Below are 21266 nucleotides of genomic sequence, written 5' to 3' on the forward strand. Positions count from 1 at the left end.
TGTCTGCATCAATGAATTTGGTAAATGTTCGATACTATGATTGATAAGCCTTAGTGTAAATTAAACCTTTCATTGTCTTGTTTTCACTTACTCAAGTCAAATTTTACTTACCCCTATTCAAATTGCTTTATTAAAAGGTAAGAAAATAACACCATGATCATGAACATAAAGCACATTTGAAAACAACAGAGTTGACCAAAGGGCTGTTCATCAATAAATAAATAAAACGCAGCATGAATACATTTAGACCAAACAGAAAGGACATAAAACAAATGTAAACCATGAGACAATAAAACCATACTTAAAGCCACAGACTGAAAACTTTCATACATGACGTAAATATAAAACACGGGTAAATAAAACTTCAAAGCACAGACTGACCCGTCCTTTTGAATACAGACAGGGAGACATTGCATAGATGTGCTGTACATGTCTTCCAGGTCTATTTATCCCCACACAACACATGGAACTTTATCCAAACATCCAAATAATCCAATTATCCACATACGTACAGTGGGGCAAAAAAGTATTTAGTCAGCCACCAATTGTGCAAGTTCTCCCATTTAAAAAGATGAGAGAAGCCTGTCATTTTTATCATAGGTAAACCTCAACTATGAGAGATAAAATTAGGGAAAAAAATCCAGAAAATCACATTGTCTGATTTTTAAAGAATTTATTTTCTAATTATTGTGGAAAATAAGTATTTGGTCAATAACAAAAGTTCATCTCAATACTTTGTTATATACCCTTTGTTGGCAATGACAGAGGTCAAACGTTTTCTGTAAGTCTTCACAAGGTTTTCACACACTGTTGCTGGTATTTTGGCCCATTCCTCCATGCAGATCTCCTCTAAAGCAGTGATGTTTTGGGGCTGTCGCTGGGCAACACGGACTTTCAACTCCCTCCAAAGATTTTCGATGGGGTTGAGATCTGGAGACTGGCTAGGCCACTCCAGGACCTTGAAATGCTTCTTACGAAGCCACTCCTTCGTTGCCCTGGCGGTGTGTTTGGGATCATTGTCATGCTGAAAGACCCAGCCACGCTTCATCTTCAGTGCCCTTGCTGATGGAAGGAGGTTTTCACTCAAAATCGCACGATACATGGCCCCATTCATTCTTTCCTTTACACGGATCAGTCGTCCTGGTCCCTTTGCAGAAAAACAGCCCCAAAGCATGATGTTTCCACCCCCATGCTTCACAGTAGGTATGGTGTTCTTTGGATGCAACTCTGCATTCTTTCTCCTCCAAACACGACGAGTTGAGTTTTTACCAAAAAGTTCTATTTTGGTTTCATCTGACCACATGACATTCTCCCAATCCTCTTCTGGATCATCCAAATGCCCTCTAACAAACTTCAGACGGGCTTGGACATGTACTGGCTTAAGCAGGGGGACACGTCTGGAACTGCAGGATTTAAGTCCCTGGCGGCGTAGTGTGTTACTGATGGTAGCCTCTGTTACTTTGGTCCCAGCTCTCTGCAGGTCATTCACTAGGTCCCCCCGTGTGGTTCTGGCATTTTTGCTCACCGTTCTTGTGATCATTTTGACCCCACGGGGTGAGATCTTGCGTGGAGCCCCAGATGGAGGGAGATTAGCAGTGGTCTTGTATGTCTTCCATTTTCTAATAATTGCTCCCACAGTTGATTTCTTCACACCAAGCTGCTTACCTATTGCAGATTCAGTTTTCCCAGCCGGGTGCAGGTCTACAATTTTGTCTCTGGTCTCCTTTGACAGCTCTTTAGGTCTTGGCCATAGTGGAGTTTGGAGTATGACTGTTTGAGGTTGTGGACAGGTGTCTTTTATACTGATAACGAGTTCAAAAAGGTGCCATTAATACAGGTAACGAGTGGAGGACAGAGGAGCCTCTTAAAGAAGAAGTTACAGGTCTGTGAGAGCCAGAAATCTTGCTTGTTTGTAGGTGACCAAATACTTATTTTACCGAGGAATTTACCAATTAATTCATTAAAAATCCTACAATGTGATTTCCTGGATTTTCTTTTCTCATTTTGTCTCTCATAGTTGAGGTATACCTATGATGAAAATTACAGGCCTCTCTCATCTTTTTAAATGGGAGAACTTGCACAATTGGTGGCTGACTAAATACTTTTTTGCCCCACTGTATAATAAGTCCAAATAAGACCTACAAAAAATACTACTTCACACAGCTGGATAGCAGCTTCTCAGACTGAACATATCTGGCATATTTGGTATTGACATGCAACATGACATTGTGACGTCCTCCCAGTTTTCCAGATTTCCAGTTACCATCAGACCTAGCCTTTAATGTTTGAAGTGAGCTGCATAAACACCTGACTCAACACTGCTGCAACAAAACACCAGCCATACCAAAAGCTGCTGCGTTACCACGGTTACACATGAGGTGAGCACGGGTGGTCAACTTTACAGCATCTGCAGTGTGAGGGGCAGTTTTGTCTTTAAACACATCTGGGAGGGACCAGCAACCCGGCTGAGACGAGTGAGAGAACGCCTGTGACCATTCACCCCCCCAATGCTAGGCACACTATCTCTCTGTGCAGGAACGCTGGTTCAGGCAGGACATTCCAATAGCAAATGCTCTCTCCAAAAAGGCATTGGGTATAATGTGAAAAATAAGGTCTTCGGCCACACATATTTATGAAACTTAGACATTTTCTACAGCGGGACAAGCTCTACATATTAACACCACTTTCATGTTTTGTAGCATAACTTTAATCGCCAGAAGTAAAAATCTAACATTAACACCCACAATTAATCACCCCTCACCACCGCTGAGCTGACGGTGGAACCTGTTCTAGGACTCATTCCTGCTCTATGGAGGATGTTTTTCGGGCAATTTCTCAATGTAATAACACAGAAAATATCCATTCAGATATCACAGTGCCAGCAGCTAGCTCTCTCCGGCTTTCGCGCCCACCCTCTGTGTGGCTGAATTGACAGTAATGCATTTCAGGAGGCAAAACATTGAGCAAGTGAGCTGCCCCCAAGTCTGCTTGCTGCATTATTTTTGGTGTGGGGGAGGGGGACAAAGGGGGCCATACGACACATTTTTCACAAGGACCCACTCCGTGTTAACCCTGGTGTTTTTAGGAGCAGTCGTCAAACCTAGCAGAGTCCATTATGGGTCCTATCCCATAATAGTTACTCTAAAAATGATTTTAGTCCCACACAGATCCCTGCCTCAGTGTCATTATGATACAGCTGCATCCAGAGTCAGGGTTGTATGATCAGGGTTGTATGATTCCATGAGCAGGATTGTGTTGCTGGTCCCCTGACACAGCAGGGCCGTTCTGAACACGGTGCCACTGCGTCAGGATCGGCTGACTGGCTTAGACACGCTCAGCCCATTACAGATACGCGGGGGGGATTTCAGGTATGAAATTGAGAGGAAGGACACAGCTACTGAGCCACAGCAGCTCAGGCTGGAGCTGAGGGACGGTGTGTGTGTGTGGGCAGCTGTTTGTGTGCACCCGACACTGTTAAATAATGATTTCCTCTGCATGTGTGTGTGTGTGTGTATACTCCCAGGTATGACCGCAATAAGCTACTTCAGAAAGAAATACACAGTGTTCAATACGTGTCCTGCATGAACCCTACAGCAGGCAGCTTTACAATCAACCCACGGCTGCAGGTACACACACACACACACACACACACACACACACACACACACACACACACACACACACACACACACACACACACACACACACACACACACACACACACACACACACACACACACACACCAGTACTTGTTATGAAACACTGCAGAGGTTACATGCACTTAGTCCTCTTGCACATTTAATCATGCACAGTGTGTTCTTCATGTTTGCTTCCCATCATTAAATGTGGGGAGATGTGTGCTGCTTTAAATTCATTCGTTCGTCATTTGTAATTGTATTTGACAAAACCCTGCACCATTAAGAAAATGGAAAATGGAAAATTTGTATTCCTAACACATGAAGTCACTGCACCAGTCAGATTTATTTGCATTCAACCCATTCTAGTATTAGGGGTTGTAATATATACAGCGCTGTAGGGGGATATTTTTAGATTCCATCAAAGATTCTCTATTTACGATATTATTATCGACATATTTATAGACATCAAATACCAACATTTATTTTGTCACTCTAAATCATACATTAAATTCATGGGAAATGTGATTCATTATAATTAACTGTGCAAATGTAGCACATTTTTATAAGTTAGCAAACAACTGTAAACTCTAGCACCGATCCAGCTCTGATGTAACAGAGACACACTGATATGGCCTCCTGTTCTCAGGCTTGTTTTCCTTCCGATGTATCACACAGATTAACCCCTCCTAAAAGAAAATGTACTTCCCTTTGTCCATCTTTCTGTAACCTGAACCAAATATAAAACTGTACCGACGGTACCGCAGCATCCGGACCAAGACCACCAGACTCAGGGACAGTTTTATACCACAGGCTATAAGACTGCTGAACTCCTGAGCTCTGTGAATGTCTACTCACATCTGTTTATAGTACACACACACATATATATATATATATATATATATATATATATATATATATATATATATATATATATATTATACATTTCTGCCATACATATCTGTTTATAGTACACATACATATATATTATACATATCTGCCATATACATCTGTTATACGTAATATGTGCATCTGTCCATACCTCCTCATTCAACAATGTAAAGTATTTAAATGCTCTCAATGTATTCCACATATGTATATATTTCACATCCTCAAATCTTTATTGTTGTTATTGTAAATATTCTTCTCTCTTTTTGCACTATTTTATTTACCTTATTGCACCATGTATGTTGAGTTGTTGGAGGAGCATGGGATATAAGATTTTCATTGCCAACATATATGTTGTATATGCTGTGCATATGACCAATAAAACCTTGAAACCTTGAAACCTTGAAAACATATGGGAAATGGTTTCTTGTAAATGACATAAAGGACAGTCAGTCACAGCAGCAGGGGACGAGCCAGCCACTCTGATCAGATTCCATCCTGAAGCATGTGGGAAGAAGAGTGACCGCAGCGCATTGGCGTGCATAACATGTGTTGATGCACATTTGAGCCCAGTGGCAGAGAATACTTAGTTTTGCAGCCATCAAAGAAAGTAGGCTTGTCCTCAACTGTCTATCATGCGTTTCAGACGCTGAAAATAAGAATATAATTAAGCATATAGTATGATATACAGTACCTGCTGACTGAACTGGTTATATGTTTAAACATCAATGTTAAAATGGTCATATGAGCAACAGTCATCACTCTTACTGCATGCGTGAGTAGAAATACACAGTAGCAAAACATGTAAATACTAAAATGAAAAAAAGAACCTCAAATTGTACTTCAGTACAGTACTTGAGTAAATGTACTTAGACTGTCGTCTTGTTGATGCTGGATCTCCCTCCATAGCGCCACTTCTCCGTCTTCGCCCTGTCTTTCCCCGGAGCCGAGGCCCTGAGCCACATCTATACCTCCATCCTGTCTCAGCACCTAAGCGGGGGAGGCTTCAGCGCTGCCGTGCGGAAGAGCTGCCCCCGCCTCGTCCTGTTCTCCTTGGCCCTGCACCAGCGTCTCTCCTCCACCTTCCTCCCGACTGCAGTCAAGTTCCACTACATCTTCAACCTGCGAGACCTCTCCAACATCTTCCAGGTGACACAGACAGGCCTTATCTACAGATGCTCCTTTTAGAAGAATGACCCCAGGTTCATATTTTCTTCATTTATTTATAAGAAATAATCTTGAGAACGGTGTGTGTTTCTTTCACGCAATTATTTTTCAAAGAAAGAATTTGGTGTTTTTGCCGTGATTATCTATTTCTCTAAGGCTCTGCTTCCCACATGTAAAGAGCCAGGCTTCTGCCAATAACTTCTCTCTTAAACTATTATTGATTTATGAGCTGGGTCGGAGAGCAGAAATAAGTCTGAAATTAGAGTAACAGAAAAAACAATGCATTGTCTGTTAGTGATGATTTCATGCATTTAAATTATTATATCTGAGGCCATGAAGAGAGACGCTTTGGAGGCTTTTTTTCTGTCAAAATCCTCCACAGTTGCATGGAGGGCTGGCTGACTCATGTGACTTGCTCTGTTCTTAAATTACTGCCTTCGGCCAGCGCTACTGGAACTATAGATTTCATCCTTTTGTCATTGCCAGCAGGAGCCGTCAGTAGGACACACACACAAGGACGCACATGCGCTAACATGCACATGTGGCCCACCTGCTAACACACACACTCAAACGTTCTCTGCTCAGGTTAGACTTTAGTGCATTATTTCTTTAAAAACGTTCTTGTTGGCTGCTCTGAATGTCAAATTGAGAACCCTTAAAGGTCTTTTATGCTATATTTGAACAATATATTGTAGTTTCATATCTATACAAAACTTGTCTGTGAAGTGTTTTGCTCAAAATACCAAACAGATCCCCCATTGTAGCATGCATCATCCCCCTCTATCCCAGCCCTGTTCCTGAAGTGCTGATTCTGAGTCTGTGAATTTTACATCATTTGTAAACCGAAAACTAACTCACCTATTTCTTGAGTGGCTCCGGAGGGAAAGAGAGACAACCTTTAATGCTGACACTTTCTGAGTCTCTTAACACACAGGTGAGGCATATACTGTATATGTATTAAAGACATTAAAAAGTGCATTTTGCGTAATAGGGGACTTTTAAAGGTGCATTAACTACCATTTTGTTACGTTACAACGGATCGCATCACTGTATCAGTGTAACGGGTCGTCCACACGGTTCCGTTGACGTCACCCCATTCACTTTGAATGGGTTGACGTCAAAGCTTTGCCAAAGTGCGTTGTGGTTCCGTTGCTTCGCTTTGGCTGCGTTGCTTGCGGTGAAAGTTGAGAAAAGTTCAACTTTTCAAGCGTTGACGGAAGCACCAGCCAATCAAATCCCGCATATGCAAATATGCCAGTACAAGCGCTAGCCAATCAAACCACGTGTATGTGTGTATGGGGCGGGAGATTAATGTGCTTAGTTGTTGGTCGCGTTAACCCCAAGCACCAGACACGCCCACCGGCAAGCGTTGATGCAACGGAACCATATGTACGCTGCGTAATGCAGCAGGGCTCACGTAGCAGGATAAAAGCGCTGCAGGCAGAGGTTGACAGCAGTTACAAAACCCAAAGCAGCCCAATCACAGATGTGGACAAAGTATAGGAGTATTGCAGGACGGCCTACTGCAGCAGGTCTCATGTAGGCCTATGAGTGTGAGCATCCTTTCGGTCATCCTTTCCCCAAGAAATGAGACCAAGATCCCAGCTGTAATGGCCCACTGTGCTTTGTGAGCAGAAACCAAAAAATGCTTTCCTCAAGCAGGGGGGGGAGGATTAAAGGAACCAATGAACACTTCCTAAAGAAAAAAAAACTAGATCCACTCTTTATAAGACTAAAATCTCAGGGAAGATACAGAGATGACAACATCCACCGAGCAAACAGCAACCAAGAAGTCAAATATTTGGAGGTGATGATCAGCCACAAACATGAAAAAGTAAAATAAAAAAACTGAATTAAGGACCTTTAAATACTCAACATAAATTACAAGACAAACAAAGTAATAGCTCCTGAAAATATCATGTGAATCATACTTATAAACAGATGATTTGAATGTCGCAATATCAATATTACATTTTAAAAGCAGAAGCCTTAATTCAAATTGTTCAGAGAACAAACAGTTATTCAAGAAAACTGTACAAAATGTCATATAAATAACGATCTCTGACATGGATAATGAGTAGCATAAGTCCAAACATAAATTTATAACAACTACGAAGTACAGCAGGTCCAACTTTTCACAATCAAAGTATTCAAAGATCATCCCATCACTTTTAGTGAATGTTGTCAAAAGTTGGATGTGTTTTTATTTACAATCCAATATGGCATCCTCACCTGGAAACCAACTCTCAGTTGAGTTGTAGTTGACCAGGAACACAATCATACAGAGTGACTGCAGCGATCGGCTCAAAGTTTCCCAGCAGAACTCGCCCTGGAGAACTCAGGTCCAACATTACGTGCATTATTCTAGCCTGGACTCTTACGGGTCGGTATGTGCTTTGATCATTATTATCCCAAAGCTTGAGGCTGGTGACCCTTGGACCCTTCTTCCAGAGCCTTGATCACAAATATTGTAACATAAATGCAATAATAATTTCACCATATTACTCTAAAGCCTGAGTTTAAAAATCCCTTCAGTTTCTCTTTCAGTCTTTTTGTTTAGATCTGCACAGCTTGACTGAATGTCCAATCCCCAAAGAGAGGAAGCATTCAAAGCTTTCTTGATGTCCTTTCCTCCCCCATACAAAGAGAAAAAAGAGAGTCAGACTGCTGGGGCTCATCTGAAGAAGTTTTCTCTGCCGAACTTCTTCAGCTCCGTACAGCTGTGCTTTGTACCTTTAGAGGTGGGTAAGGATGGGCAAGACAGTGCAAATGCTTTCTCTAATTAGGAGCATCAGGCCTCAATGATTGTCACTCAGTGTTTTTCTGGCTTGACATGTCTTGTCATGTGTTTACCTCAGCTTTGATGCTTCACTTAGTTTTTTGGAAATGGAGCCACAAACAGCATTGTCATTATGATGAAGCCCGCAAAAGTGGTTTTTATCTCAAATATTTTTGGTGTTTTTTCCTGAAGAAATGTGTCTTAGTTCGTAAGTAGTAGCTACTGCAATCAAGTGCCCTTTGTCCCCCCTGTTCTTCACAACTTATATCTGCTTCCTCCACTTTGTCCCTTACCACTGACTTGTTTCAGTCCTTTTTCTCTCAGTAGCTATCCATCTCTTTCTAACTATATTCATTTGGATGTATTATGAGTGATGTATACAACCCAAATTCCATTTATTGGGCAAGAAAGTTTGTCATCCATCTGGGATCATTGTCAACGAGCTCCGTTTGCCAATGTTGGTTCTCTGCCATGACCAGCGAGCATATCTGAGGGCCTGTCTTCCCATGTCAGCATTAATGAACTCCTCGAATCTCAAGAGGCGAGGGAGGAGATTGGGAAATAGACATAGTAAAAGAGGAGGCTTGAGACAGGGGAAGAGGAAGACCTGCCGTGCAGAGAGAGAGTGAGGCGCACTGTACTGCCTGCACAATATGTCCGTATGATGTTCTGTGGACAGTCAGCTGGGTGCCTCGGTTAGCAGGGGAAGCATTGTTTGAGGCTTACAGCCTGTCAGGGAGGACGAAAGCCTGACTACTACAGACAGCCCAGCAGACAGACATATACACACCAACACCCAGAACTCTAATCCCTCTCTTCTGAGTCGAACAAAGCTCTGAGAGATCAGGGAGCGGGAGGATGAGAGGGAAAGAAAGTTCTCTCTCCTTCTGGCTGAGTGAGCGCTGTGCTTTTTGTTGATTGCTACAACTAAGTACAGCTAAGCCTGTGAGTCTGACTGTTGTATAAACTTGCCTTATGGTGGTTTGTTTTAGCACACTTATGACACCAGTAATCTAGTTTGCATGCACAAACTGCTAATACTAATATTATGAATTGGTTCAAACTATTTTTATTATTAACTTCTATTAGTAACTTATTAAGCTGTTCCCTCTCTAAACTTCTTTGTAGAGAGAGTTTTTGCTGCTGTTGTGCATCCGTCCACTCTGGTGCAGCAACTGCATGGCTGCCTTGTTTACAGAGACAGCTGATCACGCTAAAGCCGGCTAGCATGTTGCTCAGAACAGCAGCTATCCCCACAGAAAGCTAGACAAGGACACAGGGGACACAGGGATAACCTAAGATACAAAGGAGGAAAACTGGGGCAAAGATTTATAGAGGGAAAGGAAGTTTAAGCTATGTCTCCCCCCTCTCAACATGGGCATTGAAGATCACTGGCTGATTATGGACCGGCTCACAGAGTCAGACAGAATACCTAGAGGGTGTTTAAGGTGCTCTACAGAGACATGGCTGCACCTGGATAAATCTGATTTCATCGAGAGCTTCATTATGTCTTCATCATGTCTTCATCATGAGCCTGAGTCTTCATCATGAGCCTGAGTCTTCATCATGAGCCTGATTCTTCATCATGAGCCTGATTCTTCATCATGTCTTCATCATGAGCCTGAGTCTTCATCATGAGCCTGAGTCTTCATCATGAGCCTGAGTTTTCCTCATTAGCCTGAGTCTTCATCATGAGCCTGAGTCTTCATCATGTCTTCCTCATGAGCCTGAGTCTTCATCATGAGCCTGAGTCTTCATCATGAGCGTGATTCTTCATCATGTCTTCATCATGAGCCTGAGTCTTCATCATGAGCCTGATTCTTCATCATGAGCCTGATTCTTCATCATGTCTTCCTCATGAGCCTGAGTCTTCATCATGTCTTCTGTGCAGTGGAGGACATCCTTCCTGTGCTTCAGACGCTGTGTCTGAGACACTTTGCCTAAGGAGTTGTGAACCTGTGGATAAAAGGACTTTCTACTTATGTTTATATAAATGTGTATTTATTTATATAATTCTTATATGGTGTAATGTCACGAAACGGAATTTCCCCATGGGATTGATTAAGTATTTTGATAGATTGTTTGATTGATAGATTGTTATAGAATATAAAAACAACATTGCTACTTAAAGTCAAAGGAGTAGAGCATTCTCCTAGAAGTGTGGAAACATCTTCATTAGTTGTAGTTCTTGAGAAGCTGTGATTCTTTTGGCTCAGTTTGAATCTTCAAACACACACACACACATACACATTACCCATATGCAGCATTACACAGTAGACTTAGCAGCCAATCAGCACATGCAGAAGACTCAGATATGACGGCAGATCAGATTCAGCTGGCTTTACCCCCAGAGAAGCTTCTGTTGATTGGAAACACACACCATCTGCTCTCCTCAGCCTCTGCCTCCTGGGTGACAGTGCTCAGAGGGGAACACACATCCCCTCTGCGCCTCTTTGTCCCTCTCCTCATCCCATATTGCACCTGTTGTGTCAGGCTCCTAAATTTTGCATAGGTGGGCCCGACTGCATTATAAAGGGCCCTGTGGGGATCAAACACGTCACTCTGGTCTCCTCGAGAGAGACACTCATCCATGATCTACTCACATCTGCTTGGTGTGATGACTCCTGTGTTTGGGCTTATTTTAAGAGGATGAAGAGAAGGATACATTTGAAACAAAAACACACATTAATTGAGGCCATGCTCCCTTTGTGACTCCATGGACATTGATTTTGGTCCGTCTAAAAAAAGATCTCATATTTGGTTTGTAATCATTCACTCACTGGTCACACGATCAGGAACTCCTGTTTACCTGGAGGTCAGATTTAACTCTTTTTTGTCTCTGTATGTCTACCTATATGTTTCTGAAGTGTCACAAACTCCTCCTGGACAGTAGAATGGAAACAAATCTGATTTTTAGATGAAATAAGCAAAGGAAATTCAAAGGAATAGTCCATAGCTTAAATACTGAGGTCATATGTCACAACACACACTACTGATGATCAACATATCTCAACCTTTTCCAAACTCTGAACATCTTTCTGCTCCTACCTGACATGCAGTAGATGCAGTGTTTGGCAAGTTACTTCCAAAATGTAATATAGTACATATTACTTATTATCGTAGAAATGTATAATAGTCCCATTTTATTATATATACGTCACTGTAAGTTTCTTCTGCAGTTCGACTTTCCCACAGTTTCAATCCACATCTCACTAATGAAATTCACATCCAGCTGTTAAAGTATTGACTTCCTGATTTGATTTAGCTTCCCCTTTCCCATCTCCCTTTGTTTTAGTATCCTGTATTGTACAATTTGACTGGCTGTTCCCCTTCTTCCTTCCCTGGATCTGGGGAATGTCTGGTCTAATGTTTGATCGGGGTCAGATCCTTGTACGACATTGTACGGTTATCTGGCCTCCAGCTGGAATTGATTCTGTTAAATGCTCTACTCTTTATTAAATAATCCAATATGTATCCATCACCGTCAAAATCACTAAAGCCACGACAGCTTTATCCAACTCTTTGGCAAATGTCTATCTATCTGGCAGTACACGCTGAACATTAGGAAAAGAGCTAGAAATTAAACTCATGCTCCGTTTAAGTGGGCTGAATAATATGTGATACCGGTAACATGACGTCTCTGTGTGTTATTAATAACATGTTAGTGGAGCCTCTGCACGGCCCTGTGACCTGCTGTATATGAACGAGTCTCTATGGCAACGTTAGCTCACCTTGTCATTGGTGTGTTGGGGATTTGACTGACAAGCTTTCTAAAAGCCGGTGATTGCACAGAGACAGAGGCTGCAGATCTTCAACACTCTGCCACGAGTCTCTCAACTTTCAAAACACCACTTCATTTCGGGTTTAAATGTGTTGTAACGTGTGTTACTGAGAATTGTAATTGGTATTTTATTACCAGAATTTAATTAGTAATGAGTTGCATATCCAAACACATTTGGGCAGGTTCTGAGCTGAAGCTGGGCAGATCAGGAGCCCACTCTCCACAGTGTGCAGCTACTTTTTTGTATTTTATGCCCATTAAACATCTCTACATGCAGCACTACTTCTGAGACAGGCAGATTGAAAAAGAAAGTCCTGCCATTATTTTCTGACACACCTCCTAACAGCCCGCTCAATACCCATTGATTTAGCCACAGTGACTGCTTGTGGGGGTGTAAATGGGCTAAATCAGCCTCTGGAATGAAACTCAAAGCCTTCTTGTCTCCTCTCTCTGCGCAGGGTATTCTCTTCTGTACCGCCGAGTGTCTGAAAGCCCCCCCGGACCTGCTGAAAATCTATCTGCACGAGTCCAATAGGGTCTACAGAGACAAGCTGGTGGAGGAGCAGGACCTCCAGGCCTTTGATAAGCTGCAGGCGGACACAGTGAAAAAGTTTTATGAGGTGAGGGATTTACAAAGTTCAGCAGAGGAAGACAACCACGGGAGACTGGAGTATGGGGGGTTGGGGGAAATCATTAAGCTGCCTTCTCTGTGTCTGATCCTGGACATCAGTGTTAACAAAGCCAGGAGAAAAAGGAATGCTGGGAGGAGGAGGGCCAGGAGAGAGCTGGACAGAATATTAATCAGTGTGTTGTGGGGGTCCGGTTGTCAGGGTCTGCACTGTCAGCCCCGCAAATTGAAAAACATTTTAATGGTTTTCTGTGTACTGCTCCCCTCACTGCCCTCTCAGCTCTATCACATGCACACTAGTCATGCCACAGTGAAGAACCTGACAGTGTGTACACACACACACACACACACAAACACACACACACACACACACACACACACACACACACACACACACACACACACACACACACACACACACACACACACACACACACACACACACACACACACACACACAGAGAGAGAGCATAATGATAATAATAACCACTCCGGAATATATTATTCAGAGTCGGCTCCCTGTGTAAACTCGGCGTCTGAGCACAGAGCTGTATGCAGAGCTGTAAGGAGGTGTAACAGAGGAACAGATTACAGGTCACGGGATGAAGTAATTAGGATACAAAAAAAGGGAACTATATTCCATTACAGTTACATTAGAAAAAGATGTTATCAGATCACTGGTTCATTTAAAATATGGATAACTAGCAGGATTACAATGTTACAACAGACTTTAGAATAAAGAAAGATATATTAGGATGCACATGCACACATATTTTATGTTTGATTTGTAATAGTAGAACGTAGAATTGTGTTGTGCACTTTCATTGTTGGTCTATAGACTGCTGCATGAATATGTTAACAGAAAAGCAGGGTCCTCCATTTATACTAAATACCTTGGTTTCTTCTTTTTCTAATGTCACATTGTTTTAACAGGGACAGTGCACATTAATCAAGATTTCTGTAAATGTGCCAGAGTTATCCAAGACACTATTCATCTGTACTCCCTGGATTACACTTGTAAAATCCTTATCATTGATTAATATTTTTCCTTGTATGTATTAGAATAATTGTTATTGACATTATCCAAAAGTGAGAGAAAGTTATCAGATTCCTTTTTTATATTTCTGCTCTTCCTTGAAGTGAACAATTACATTTTATTTTACAGATTAGTAATTATTTTGGAAATAACCCTCCCAACCCAAACGTTAGCTAATCATTTTATTTATTACAAATAGGTGAGACTGGGGTAAGATGAGCCAGAGGGTAAGTTTACCCACCCCGTTTATCCAGGGAACTTTTCACATTTGTTGTCTTGTGGCTATAAATTCAGGCACACATAACTTCTGTTTGGCTGTGATGGAGAGAAGCACATGGCACAGTGGTTAATGTGTTTCTCACAGTAAACCATGTCCTGCTCATCAAAGTAAATGTTCAACATGTCAGGTATAATTACTGTTCTGTAAAGCTAATGTATCCAGCTCGGAAAACATGTATCATACATGTTGGTAATCCAGCAAAGTGTAAACCATGTGGATCATTTAAAGAGTAGCATGAAGGGATCAACCAGACAGATTCTTTCCAAAGAAGTGACTGTGAGGCAGAGTGAGCCAGTGGTTCAACTTAACCCCCCATGAGGCACTGGAGTTAAGTTAAGTCTATGAAGTATAAATGCTATTTCTGTGTAGTTTTACACAACTGATTTGTTTTTTATGTTTAAACACTGTAGAAACTATCATGCCCAGAAAGTCCCAGAGAAAGACTGAGGAAATGGACAGACCAGCCTCTGACGGGAGGCTGAAGAATCCATCCATCAGAACAGTGGCTAAAGACAGAGATATCGACAGGTCCACCCTGAGTAGAGACATAACGAGGGAGGAGGACAGGAAGTAGAGACAGTACAGTGGAGCAGCAGAGGCAGAGAGGGTCTTCACAGAACTGGCTTTGAGTTACAGAAACAACATTCCAGTAGCAAACAACAACTCAGGTTCAACCATGAAAGAGTCAGTCGGTCAATTTACTCCCAGATGGTTCACTGTACCCCTCGACTCGGATCAACTTACCCCTCAGATGGGGCAAGTTTTTTGAGCAGTCATATTTTCATGGCCCTTTGTCATAGATGCATTATTCTCATTCTGATTGACAGAAGACATCCTGAAGTAACGGTTGTTGTTGTTGTTGTCGTCGTTGTTGTTGTTGTTGTTGTTGTCATTTGACTTCTATCTCGTTTTTCCGTGCCTAGAGGAAGAGTGTTGCAAACTAACATTCGCTATAAACTCTATGATACTTGCATTGGATAGCTGTTTTCAGTCCGTCAATGTATATTGTATCTGTCCCTACAAAATCAACGATAAAAAAAAAAAAAGAGTAAAAATTGGCTCAACTTACCCTACTCTCCCCTTCGGCAGCTTCATACAAGTGGAAGTAAGCAGAGGAAACACGAGGCACACACACTGACACACTTCCAGAAAAGAGTTAGGTGAAAGTTAACTGTGTGTGTGTGTGTGTGTGTGTGTGTGTGTGTGTGTGTGTGTGTGTGTGTGTGTGTGTGTGTGTGTGTGTGTGTGTGTGTGTGTGTGTGTGTGTCTCCCTCAGGATGTGGAGGAGCCTCTGGAGGGGACCAGGGAGATTAACCTGTACTGTCACTTTGCCCGGGGGCCGGGGGGGGGGTACATGTCTGCAGGTTCGTGGAGCAGCCTGCATCACACCATGCTGGAGCTGCTGGACGGCTACAACGAGGTCAACGCCAAACTGAACCTGGTGCTGTTTGAGGACGCCATGGCTCACATGTGAGTAGAATATAACCCCTGGGACTCAACAGGGGGGAGGTTACTTCAGTCTAAAAATGTCAAAGACAATTAAACCCTTGACATTCAATTTTGTTTTTTATTTATTTGACCTTGAGTTGGGTGAAGCAGCTCAGTGCCCCTTCATTGGTTCTATCATCTGGTTCTCCTCAGTGAAGCTTTTGGATTTTACACTGGGCTAAATAATCATTTTATATTGTTGCATTATTTTATCACATAGAAAGGCTTTGTGTCTTCCCTTGGAGCTTCTCTCTGAATACACAGACACATATTTCTGATCAGTCGGAGCAGTTTGATCAGTGCATCTCTCTGTGGTGCAGGCGGACATGATTTTACCGAGCATGAACAGGGGCCCTCTCTTTATTCCTCTATGTTTTGTAAGAGTGACAGTGGGCCGCAAGAGCTCACCGCTCCAGCAGCATTAAGGTTGTCATCACGTAGCGGGTGAGAGGATTGAAACATGAAACAAAGACAGCCAGATATTTTCTCTGGAGGAAACTGAAGTGTACTGATAAAAATTGTAGAGGCAAATGTTCAAATATATTGTTTTCAAGTACAATCTTTTGGGATTTATAGCCTGTAAACATGTTCTAGTAGAAACCCAAATACCAGTATGAATCTGAAAATGAGTATTCAGTTGAAGATAAAGAGATGAAGCAGCTGTAATGACTGATAATCTGTAAAATATTTCCGTTGCAGTGCAGGGAAGGTGTTGATAACAGTAAAGTAACTCTGTGTGTGTGAAAGGAACAGTGGAAGTGTTTTGAATGAAGCAGCAGAAGTACATTCTGTTAAACATGGGAATAAAAGGACCATTCATCTGTTTTTACTCAAAGTAATGCTTGATGTTTTCCTGGTAGGCTCTGAATGGAGCGAGGGGTGGCAGCAGTGTGAAAGCAGAGTGAAGAGGCAGGAACAGCCTGTATGTGTTCTTATGAGTCACAGGTTGTCTGTAACAGTCCTTTGATTCCTCCCTCACACCTTTTTCTCCCCCGACTCTCTTCCCTGCCTCATGTAGCTGCCGTATAAACAGAATCCTGGAGTCTCCGCGGGGGAATGCGCTGCTGGTGGGAGTGGGCGGCAGCGGCAAGCAGAGTCTGACCCGACTGGCTGCTTTCATCTCCAACCTGGAGGTCTTCCAGATCACCCTGAGGAAAGGATACGGTATCGCCGACCTCAAGGTTTGAGCAGGATCTCATGCAGACATACCACACTGCAAATAAATCCATCCAGATAGGTCAGTGTGCCAGGCGTAAGCGAGTGAAAGGTTCCACAGAGTGTTCAGGGGTCTGCTGTGACGCAGGTTTGGGCTCAGCTATGTAACTGCTGGGTTTCCTCTTTTGGTTTTCAGTCCCTCAAGGAGGTTCACTTCTTACCGGGTTTTATCGCCATGGCAACTTATGCTTTCTAATCAAACCTGCTTCCGAAGAGGTTATGTTGGAGCCCCATGCCACAAAAAGCACATACTCATTTCAGATAGAGCCTGGGCTTCATATACAGCCAGGTATACTTCCCCTGATCTGTCAGCTTCTTCACCTGGCTGCTGCAGAGTCGCTCGGCCTGCTCTCACTTCGCTCTCACTTCGCTCTGCTGCTTTATGTATGATTATAAAATATGTAGAGCCTACATCCCGCTGATTTGCCTGTCTGTTTCTCACTGCTGGTGGCAGAAAAAGATGTGAACTAGCTTCTGAGCCCAGGTGAGACGCATGAGTTTCCATAACCTTCCTCACTGCAGGATGTCCAGGGCCCTCATTTATTAATGTGGCGTATGCTCAAAGCATGGCATACATAAACCTCCACCCCCTAAACAAGAACCAAGATATAACATTGTGTGAAATGTCTCTTTCGGCCGCTCGGGTTTCATTCAATCTTCTTCCTACAGTCAGTCTAAATGAATATTAATACGGGGCATTTCAGTGACCATTTATAGTGAAGCCTGCAGAAGCTGTGCCGCATGTCGAGTTGATTTTGATTTACAAAGAGAAACCAGCGTAGGACGTGCACACTGTTTTATAAATCTGAATATTTGTGTCCGTAAGCAATTGTTTCATCCAGATGCAAGCTCTTCACAAAGTTTTATAAATGAGGCCCTAGACTTCACAGCAGGATCCCCCACCACAGTATGATCTGCTGGCCTCCGTAGCAGCGGGATGACGGCCGGGGTGAAGGCCCCTCAGTGAGGCTCATAAGGGAGGGACTTTATCCTGCCCACCCAGGGGATTGAACTCCCAGTCCTTGGCTCACCTCTCCCCCCCTACAGCCACTGCTGCCTCCCTGAACCCCTCCTCTGATTCTGTCTGCCTCCCGCCTGTCTCACAGACGGACCTGGCGTCTCTCTGCCTCAGAGCGGGCGTGAAGAACATCGGCACTGTGTTCCTGATGACTGACACCCAGGTGGCAGATGAGAAGTTTCTGGTTCTGGTCAATGATCTGCTGGCATCGGGTGAGGGAAGCTTCTTTGTCCTGGGTCATGTTTGCATTCTAGAAATGCTTTTGCTTTGATACAGCAACAATTCAGGACTTTCCCGCAGCATTACTCATCCTCCACAACACATCATCTAGAGGAAGCAGCAAGGAATGCTTTCAGTCAGATATCCCACTTGAAATGTAAATGTTGCCTAATATTATGGAATATGTGTTTATTCCAGTAATTCTATGACCACCAGTGGTTCAAACGGTAAACGTTTTAACTGTAAAGTGAGATCTGCAGCATTTTAATGACAGCATGCACAGCCAATAGAGCTCCTGCGGTCACGTGACTTTTGGTTGGGAGCCACCATTTTGGCAGTCAACATGACCACCGGTGCCAGTGTTTTCTTACCGAGCGAGTATACTTCTCATTTTAATTCAAGTGAAATTCGGCTTTATAGTACAAAATTAGAGAGATTAAATATAAGCGACCCATATAATTCACCCGGTGTGCTTTTCAAGAGCATAACCTCCTGCTCTGAAGACGATGTACCCGACTTGCGCTACGCAGACATCCACAGCTATCTTGTAAGCTTTCCATCAGTGTACTCAGGAGACTCCCTCAGAGCGTACAAAAGCTTGGAGGCTTACAAATGGTGTCAGTCCGGCTTCGTAAACAACATTCAACTGTGGAGTCTTACATCCAAAAACTTCGGCATCATCACTGCAAGGGTAAGTATTAAATTATTCCAGTTTGATAGGCAGTGTCACGTTAGCATTGTTTGTTTATTAGCTTGGCTAGCTACGGAAGTGTCACGTTAGCATGTTTTTTAGCTTGGATAGCTACTGCAGTGCATCTGTAACTTGCTAGTTTGTATTTTTGATCGTACTCAACCAAAGTGGCTGGCGTTTTTTACCTTTATTTATCTGTTTTGGAATTTCATATAGGTTAATCACTCCCAAAGGCTTAATGAAAGTCAACTAAAGCCATGGGTGGTGGTGAGGAACGACGGTGTTGTGCTGGGAGCCCACTGCAACTGCACAGCGGGACTCGGGGAGAGCTGCTCTCATGTGTCAGCTGTTCTCTTCAGTCTGTGGGGAAAAAACAACGCAAGGCACGAGGAGATCAGCTGCACATCCAAAAAATGCAAGTGGGCCTCTCCCAGTGAGGATGCTGCGAAGAATGTGGAGTACCTGCAGGGCAAGGACATCATATTCAACCATACTCAACAAAATAAAAAGGGGAATTCCACCAAGGGTACCTCTGCGCCCCCATCTTTCCCACCCCTGACTGCTGCTGAGCAAACACAGTTCTACCAAAATCTCTCACAGTGCCGGACTCAAGATGGGAAGTCCTGCAGACCTGCAGTCCTGTCAGTTGTTCGCGGGTACGCCACATCCTATGTACCCAAGGCTGTCAAGCTAGATTTACCTGAACCCCTTACCAGTCTGTATGACAAGAAGGCAAGAGACCTGAACCTGGCTGAATTACAAGAGCGTGCAGAAGGAATATTTGAGGACTTGACTGTCACTGAAGAACAGGTACATAACATATTCTGTTTACTAATGACTGAAATCTAAGATCTACCATGTTATGTGCACGTGTACTGTGTGTGCGCTATCTTGCAATGTAAATGAGAAACTGTTTGGATTGCCATGTTTTCAGAGTGATATTGTAGAGGAGGAGACCCAAGCACAGTCCAAGTCCAGAATTTGGTTTGATCAAAGGAGTGGTAGGGTGACAGGATCTACCTTCAGAGCAGCAACAAGAACAGACCTCAGAAAGCCAGCCGTGTCTCTCATAAGACAGATATGTGACCCAAAGTCCCATGTTTTCAGCAGTGAGGCTACCAGGTATTCATGGGCAGAGAATTCCAGCCAATGTCAACATGCAGTTGAACATCCTAACATACTCCAAATAGCATCCCAAAAGTTTCTGCCTTGTTGTAAGGTGTCAGCTGATGTTCATCATCCCAAAAGTAATGGGCATATGCATTTGATTACTTATTGTATGAAACATTGTGACATGTGCATCAGCAGACACCTTACAATACAGCTGTATCATGTGGGATGATATATGCCACATCTTCAGGAAGGTACTGACAAGTCAAGGGTAGTGTGTGTGAGCATTACAACTGCATGTTGAAATCAGCTGGAATTTCCCTGTAAACTAAAATAGGGTGTGCAGTGTGTAATCTCTTCTATGTATGTGTTAACTTACTTACGTACAACATATGGTGTACAAGAAAATTAGTGTGAGGTGAATGAACAGAGAGGGTAAATGCAGTAAGTACTAGGCTATTCTTTAAAAAGAAGTGTAAAACCAAGTACAGCATTAAACATTTGTAAAGGGCAGGGAGGTAGCAATGTGGGGTGGCATTACTATTGTCCAAAACTCATATTTCCATTGTTTCTTCAGATGGGGATGCAATAATGAAGAACTGGCCAGAAAATACTACGAAATGCAGCATCGCCTATCACACACAGACGTCCTGGTGCGACCAGCCGGATTTAGAATTTCACCTCTGCACCCATTTATCGGGCCTCACCTGATGGGTATGTGTCCTGTAGCTGCTGTGGTACAGGTGTCTTAGAAATGAAGTGCCCATTTTCTGCAAAGGAGCTTTCTGTCAATGAAGCTGTAAATTCTGTTGCACACTTTTGCCTTGAACAAGATTCCCTAGGAAAAACTAGACTTAAGCGAGACCATGCATACTTCTACCAAGTGCAGATGCAGCTATTTGTTACCAAATTGGCATACTGTGATTTCATTCTGTGGACTGAAAAGGAAGGTGATTCACCCTTTGTGGAACGCATTACATTTGACCCAGAATTCTTTCTCAAAGAACTTGAACTTGCTCGTGACTTCTTCCTAAAATGCATCATCCCAGAGCTGTTAGGCAAATGGTTTTCTGCACCAAAACAAGCAACTGCAAGCACCGATCCCCAGCAACAGTGGTGCTACTGCCGTGCACCTGCGGCAGGGAATATGCTTGTTTGTGCCTCAGGGTTCTGTGCCGTGAAGAGGTTCCACCAAACCTGCCTTCGGATGAAAAGGGTACCGAAACAGTGGGTGTGTCCTAGTTGTAGGAAACTAATCAATGCTCAAAAAAAAAAAACATAATTACTTAGTCTTACTTACTTACGAAATGTGTGAATATGAATGAGCTGA

At 43.0% G+C, this 21266-nt stretch overlaps 2 protein-coding genes across 4 annotated transcripts in view; both read left to right on the forward strand.

The window, feature by feature from the left end:
* LOC134871300 (dynein axonemal heavy chain 9-like) overlaps nucleotides 1–21266 on the forward strand; it is a 266267-nt gene that overhangs the window by 98990 nt on the left and 146011 nt on the right. Inside the window, exons 46-51 of the mRNA XM_063894016.1 lie at nucleotides 3524–3626; nucleotides 5434–5673; nucleotides 12710–12871; nucleotides 15472–15665; nucleotides 16702–16864; nucleotides 18005–18128. Coding sequence (XP_063750086.1) covers nucleotides 3524–3626; nucleotides 5434–5673; nucleotides 12710–12871; nucleotides 15472–15665; nucleotides 16702–16864; nucleotides 18005–18128 — 986 coding nt within the window. The remainder of the gene's footprint in view (nucleotides 1–3523; nucleotides 3627–5433; nucleotides 5674–12709; nucleotides 12872–15471; nucleotides 15666–16701; nucleotides 16865–18004; nucleotides 18129–21266) is intronic.
* On the forward strand, nucleotides 18426–21261 carry LOC134871297 (uncharacterized). 3 transcript variants are annotated; one of them, XM_063894012.1, is made up of 3 exons: nucleotides 18426–18826; nucleotides 19043–19636; nucleotides 19761–21261. In XM_063894012.1, exons 1-3 carry the CDS (start codon nucleotides 18479–18481, stop codon nucleotides 20166–20168), a joined length of 1350 nt encoding a protein of 449 aa, XP_063750082.1. In that variant the 5' UTR covers nucleotides 18426–18478; the 3' UTR covers nucleotides 20169–21261. The 3 variants fall into 3 exon arrangements, with proteins under 3 accessions (XP_063750082.1, XP_063750084.1, XP_063750083.1); XM_063894014.1 differs by having other exon boundaries at nucleotides 20514–21261; XM_063894013.1 differs by having other exon boundaries at nucleotides 19043–21261.

This window comes from Eleginops maclovinus, chromosome 10, assembly GCF_036324505.1.
Source record: "Eleginops maclovinus isolate JMC-PN-2008 ecotype Puerto Natales chromosome 10, JC_Emac_rtc_rv5, whole genome shotgun sequence".
Classification (NCBI taxonomy): domain Eukaryota; kingdom Metazoa; phylum Chordata; class Actinopteri; order Perciformes; family Eleginopidae; genus Eleginops; species Eleginops maclovinus.

What these genes read in the sequence shown, in the direction of transcription:
- LOC134871297 (XM_063894012.1), top strand. Translation starts at nt 18,479, where the DNA reads ATGACCACCGGTGCCAGTGTTTTCTTACCGAGCGAGTATACTTCTCAT. An exon ending in TCGGCATCATCACTGCAAGG is followed by an intron (nt 18,827 to 19,042) that starts GTAAGTATTAAA and finishes AATTTCATATAG; the next exon opens with GTTAATCACTCCCAAAGGCT. An exon ending in TGACTGTCACTGAAGAACAG is followed by an intron (nt 19,637 to 19,760) that starts GTACATAACATA and finishes CCATGTTTTCAG; the next exon opens with AGTGATATTGTAGAGGAGGA.